Below are 6,320 nucleotides of genomic sequence, written 5' to 3'. Positions count from 1 at the left end.
CGTGGTTGGATTTTACATTTTATATATCAAGAATAGTTAATCCGTGTTATTTGTGTTTATCATAAGCTAAAAAAGTCATACAAAATACACTATTTATAATCACATTGTAAATGTTATTCGGGTTATTCGGCTCCTTAATCATCTTGTACATGTTATTTGGGTTATTCGGGCCGGAACCGAACCGAATCGAATAATACCCGAACCGAACCGAACCCGTATTGCTTATTTGGTTCGGTTTTCGGTTCATATAATTACCCTTATTCGGTTTTCGATTTATTCGGGTTCGGGTCGGTTCGGTTCGGTTCCGACCCGAATATCATCCCTACTATATATAGTGTTACGCCATCATATTAATCATTTCAATGAACGTTCATTCTTAATTGATGATAATACTCTTTTTAGGTTCTAGAGTTGTCATGTTTCAAACATATGTCACCTCAATTACATGCTATAAATATCATGAACATATCATATTTTCAAAAATTTATCTAGGAAACATAAATAGTAATAATTGAAAATATTAATGTATATAATGTACTTGATGTTCATGACACGGATGAGACCTCTCGTGGCCTATAGGGAGTAGGGACGATACAAATTAATTTATTTTTATGGAAAAGAATATTTTTTTCTATATATTCTGGAATTTATATCAAAATTATAAGGTCGCTTCCTTATAAATATTTAAGACTATCATGACACGCCTACCCTTTCAAAATTACAATATTTACATAATTTAATAAAGAGAAAATAACTCTTGAGGGTAGTTAACTTTTGGGTTGTACTCGTTTGGTCCCTTTTTTTTGTATTCAATATACCATCGAACTTATTGTTTGTGTTCACCATAACCTTTTTGACCGACTTTTGACCTGTGATAGTCGGTCAAAGGGTTACGGTGAACACAAACAACAAGTTCGATGGTATATTGAGTACAAAAAAAGGAAAGTGACCAAATGAGAACAAATGCAAGAGTTGGTTACCCTCCTGATTCAATTTCCGTTTACTCATTTACAACAAATCTCATGTCATCTCCTATTGATATTAATGACTTTATGAGATTCATTATTGCTTCTCTTCAAAACATAACCCACGAAAGAACATTATTCATACATATATAACTTTGTAATGCACTTGAATATTTAGTAGGGGAATCTTTACTAAGCAGACGCATTTCATAACTATATTTACATTTCCAATCAAATGATTTATCGTATCATAGATTCTAGACAAGTCTACAAACGAGTGGAATTACAAGTGCTGTGATTTTTTAGTTTACTTAGCTTTTAGATCGAACTCATGGGATAAGATACAACATCAATATGTACAATATCATGCTGCTTTTGTAGACACATCACCATAACATTATACATATTGATGTTGTATCTTATCTCATGAGTTCGATCTAAAAGCTAAGTAAACTCAAAAATCACAGCACTTGTGATTCCACTCGTTTGTAGACTTGTCTAGAATCCATGATACAATAAATCATTTGATTGGAAATGTAAATGTAGTCATGAAATACGTCTGTTTAGTCAAGATTCCCCTAATAAATACTCAAGTGCATTACAAAGTTGTACATGTATGAATAATGTTCTTTCGTAGGTTATGTTTTGAAGAGAAGCAAGAATGAATCTCATAAAGTCATTAATATCAGTAGGAGATGACGTGGGATTTGCTGTAAATGAGTAAAAGAAAAATGAATCAGGGGGGTAACCAACTGTTGCATTTGTTCTCATTTGGTCATTTTCCTTTTTTGTACTCAATATACCATCAAACTTGTTGTTTGTGTTCACCATAACCCTTTGACTGGCTATCACAGGTCAAAAGTCGGTCAAAAGGGTTATGGTGAACACAAACAACAAGTTCGATGATATTGAATACAAAAAAAAGAGACAAAATGAATACAAACGCAAAAGTTAATTATCCTCAAGAGTCATTTTTCCTTTAATAAATGTGATGGTGATATCATATGCTAAATATTCTAATTAAAGCCAAAAAATAATTTAAATTTATGTACCAAATTAATAAAGAAACCATATTATTGTGATAAGTGATAACATATAAACCAACAATATTAGTAAACTGAAAATAATAATTCAGTTTTCACATGAGACATCAAATTGATTACCAACAAATAAAGTAAAGAGTTTGGGAATCATTTATCCTTCAAAAGAAAAAGAAATGTTCTTAAAATAGTTGATAGTTCTCCACATGATTAAAATTTGTATACAACAATTGATAGTTTTGGGATGGAATCTTATATCAATCTGATAATAACAATCTCGCTTGACTCTTAAATTGCAAATATATATATATATATATATATATATATATATATATATATATATATATATATATAATAATAATAATTTTGAAATACCCTTATCTATCTTAACACCTATCACCGTCACATGTATTTACGAATTTAGGCTAGCTGTGGCACTTGTCTCTTTGGTTATCTTAACAACTTGATCATGTGAGATATGCACAATTATAAATTCGTGCTCCAATTATAAAGCACATAACCACATGAAACTAGATGCCCTCTCACTTGTCTTTTGTACCTCATCACATGACAAAAATCTACTAGTAATTGATCATATTTTATAACTATAAAAGAACACCCTTTTTCAAACATTTGATCTCCCCTTGAAACTTGGGTCTTGACTCATTTCTCTCCCCCCAAACTTTCTTGGGTCATTCCCCAATGAATCTTTATATATATTCAGCTTAAAAATCTTGCATTTCATATTGTGTTTTCTTTGTTAAAAGAAATGGGGAAGACGATTATGAGTTTTGGCAAGTTATTGGACAGTTTGTGTCTCTCAAATGTTGGTGCAAGTTCTTGTCTTTGTTGCATTAAAAATTTTGAAACCCAAGACGATTCTGAGTTTGAAACAGAACCACTTGTCGATCAATCCAAAGATGCATCGGATAAACCTCAGACTCTTGCCTTCTTTCTAAAGCCAAAGGTAATTAATGTCCTGAGTTCCATAATCGTTCACAAAGATGTCTTCTTACATGTAACATGTAGGATCGATATGATAATCTATCAGTATGGAATCCTCTTTTCAAACCGATGTTTACATGTGAAGTACGTTTAGTTACTGTATTTATCGTCTGTTTAAGAAAATTGTTTCAAACTTATTTTGTGAATCTGGCTCTCATGTTTCCCAACATAAGTTAAACTAAATTGGAACCAAGAAAATAAAGATCGAAAATGAAAGTAAATGGTATTAACATGTATCACGGTATACATGAGCTTGGGTTTATAAACATGCTTTTATTCTTTAATATATCAAAAAGAGCTGATTCAAATAATATGAAATATGTTTTCATCATGTTACCAATCATGAAATATGAATTTTATTAACCATTTAATGACACATGATGTATTGAACTCTATTAAAGTTCAATGAATTATGGACGTCTTTATTGAGTTTAGTGGTTTGTTAAATTATCATTTTATTTTTGCTATATATTCTTTTCTACAATATATTGAACTATACAAAAGTTCAATAAAACATTTATTTTAAACTTTTAAAAAATCATTAAAAAAATTCAATGATCATTGAGTTTCATATCCTATGGTTGCTTCTTTATGACAACTTTGCATTCCACCACATGTAACTATTCTAATAAACTATGCATCTATGATGCTCATCGTCTCTTCTTGTTCTTTATAAAATGTTATATAAATTGGTAACAATGGTAGAGTTTTATGTATAATATTTTTTTCAATTTACAAATTACATTGAATAGACTATGTTTTTGTATATTGGTTTTGCTTAAAAAATGTTTCTTGTTATCATTGCATTATGTATAGATGGTGGTGCTAAGGGTGTCCATGCATTGCAATGGTTGTGCAAGGAAGGTACAAAGGCACATCGCCAAGATGGAAGGTAACATTTTTTAATAAATATTTTCTAACAGTTTTAACTTTTAACAATAATAGTATTTACTTTCCCATTTTATGTTTTTTACGGAGAGTATTAAAAATCTTAGTCGCTTTGTATGTCTAGTACTTTGTATAAAAGCATATGTGGATCAAAACCAACGTTTTTAATATCATGGACTAATTATTAATTGATAAATATGGATAGAATTAATCATTATTTTATATAATTTAGTTAATTGATAAATATTAATAAGTAAAATATTACATTTCTTTTAGATAAATTAAAATAATGGTGTATTTTCTGATTTTTCTCGATAAGTGAAGTAGAAAAGAACCAAAGTACAAACGCACATTCTTCATGCCTCTGTAATTCCAACTATCAAAATTTTCTATCCTTATTTATCTATATATGTAACATTTAATTATAAAGTGTATGATAAAATAATTTCAGTATAACATAATAATTATATACACTATATTTTGTCAATTTCTAATAATTGATGAATATTTATTGTCCCAATAAGAATAATAATAATAATTTTTTTGAATTTATTGGTAATAAAAACAGGAGTGACATCCTACCAAGTGGACCTGGAAACCAAGATGGTGATCGTAATGGGAGACATTGTTCCATTTGAGGTGTTGGAGAGTGTTTCGAAGGTCAAAAATGCACAACTTTGGACTGAACCCATCTCATGATTTTTCGGAATAGAATAGTTGTATTAAAATCAAATATATTTTATCTATGTGTATGTAGAATTTAAAAAGATGTCGTTATAAATGGCTTTTGGGTTAGGTTTTGTCATCAATTAAAACATGTATTGTGTTTATTTATGATATGAACTCATCCTGTATTAAGCTTATATCATGTTACAAGCCTAAATGTAAAACCCAATTAAAAGCCGGTATTCTAAGGATAAAATATCTAGACTTATAAACCACAAAGGTCTCCTACCTATACTTAGAAATTATTACTCCCTTCGTCCCAATATTATTGTTCACAGACAAAAAACATAAAGATTAAGAAAAACATTAATTAACACTAACTTTATATAATAAAATGACAGTTTTGTCCTTACTTTGCATTTAATGTTCCATTAAATGCTTAATTGGTTAAGTAATAATGAGAGGTATTTTGGTAAAAATGTTATTTATTTTTAGAAGTGGACTATTATTTTGGGACAAACCAAAAAGGAAAGATGGACTATAATTTTGGGACGGTGGGAGTATTATGTAATAATGTGTGTTAAAAATCATAAAATTTGTACTAAAACTATATTTGACAGACTAGCTAAAAAGTTAACTTCTAGTTAAAAAACTAACTGATAGATGAAAAATTAGATGGTAGCTAAAAATCTAATTGCTAGTTGATAAGCTAGCTAATCAAAATATGACATTTGGTAAAAATTAGCTGTTAAGCTAGCTAGAAAATGTAAGAAGACATAAAAGGACATGTACAGAAATGATTCAATATTATAAGACAAATATGTAATACATAAAATTAAAATAATGTTAATACTAAAAGTATTGTATTTAAGTAAAATTTTGTGCCCATGTCATATTTGCAATGTTATCATGAATTTCTCGCATCTCATGGTGTGATTGTCGAATACATATAAGAGTCATACAAACAACTAGCATCCTATAAATATAAAGTAATGGGTCGACATTGGTGCCTTCGACCCGCAAACACTGTGAGAAGACTCGTCTCAATTTGATGATAAACAGTCACACACACAAGCTGCTACTACGATGGCTCCTCAAACTGAACACGTTCAAACTAACCCTAATTACTATTTAAGGTAATAACACACATAAAAGTCCAAATCATAATCCATCATAATAAGGATTGAAGACCATTTTACCCTTCTTATACATGGCCCAACCATTATGGCCCAAAACCCAGGGGGTGTTTGAGATTGCTTTTCATGCTAAAAAGTTCTTTTGATAAGAGTCCTTTTTGATTTTTTGGCTTTTTACAAAAGATAGTTTTAAAATATGTTTGGTTCATCTTTTGACTTTTCAAAAGATAAAAACCCAAAAGTTGCAAAAAGTCACAAATTCATGACTTTTCAAAAGCTTATTTTTGTTCTTGTCAAAAAGTTGTTTTAAAAGAACTTCTTGAAATGCCCAAACATCTTTTTTAACTTTTTTGGAAAAGGTAAAAGTTCTAAAAGTCATTATAAAAGATTTCCCAAACACCCTCCCAATATGACCCAAGGCCCAAAAATGACACAAAAGCCATTATGGTGAGTACGTCAAGCGTACCACCCTATTACCCCAACTTACTAGACTAAACAAATAAGGAAATCAGGGCTTGAACATGTTACGTTGAGCGTACCTAGAGGTTACTCCCAACGTACTCCCCTGATACCCAAAAGTTCATATTAAGCACTTAATGCCTGAAGTCTAGTAGTCCAAA

General features: G+C 30.0%; 1 protein-coding gene across 1 annotated transcript; it reads left to right on the top strand.

Moving 5' to 3' along the window:
- The first annotated feature begins 2,545 nt into the window (after window positions 1-2,545).
- LOC145053757 (Heavy metal transport/detoxification superfamily protein) lies at window positions 2,546-4,761 on the top strand. The gene is made up of 3 exons (XM_079001854.1): window positions 2,546-2,972; window positions 3,827-3,902; window positions 4,467-4,761. The coding sequence occupies exons 1-3, from the start codon at window positions 2,775-2,777 to the stop codon at window positions 4,595-4,597; spliced, it is 405 nt and encodes a 134-aa protein (XP_078857980.1). The 5' UTR covers window positions 2,546-2,774; the 3' UTR covers window positions 4,598-4,761.
- Window positions 4,762-6,320: the final 1,559 nt, after the last annotated feature.

Source organism: Lactuca serriola, chromosome 5, assembly GCF_051521515.1.
Source record: "Lactuca serriola cultivar US96UC23 chromosome 5, Lser_US96UC23_V15, whole genome shotgun sequence".
Classification (NCBI taxonomy): domain Eukaryota; kingdom Viridiplantae; phylum Streptophyta; class Magnoliopsida; order Asterales; family Asteraceae; genus Lactuca; species Lactuca serriola.
This window is presented reverse-complemented; position numbering and strand designations above follow the sequence as displayed.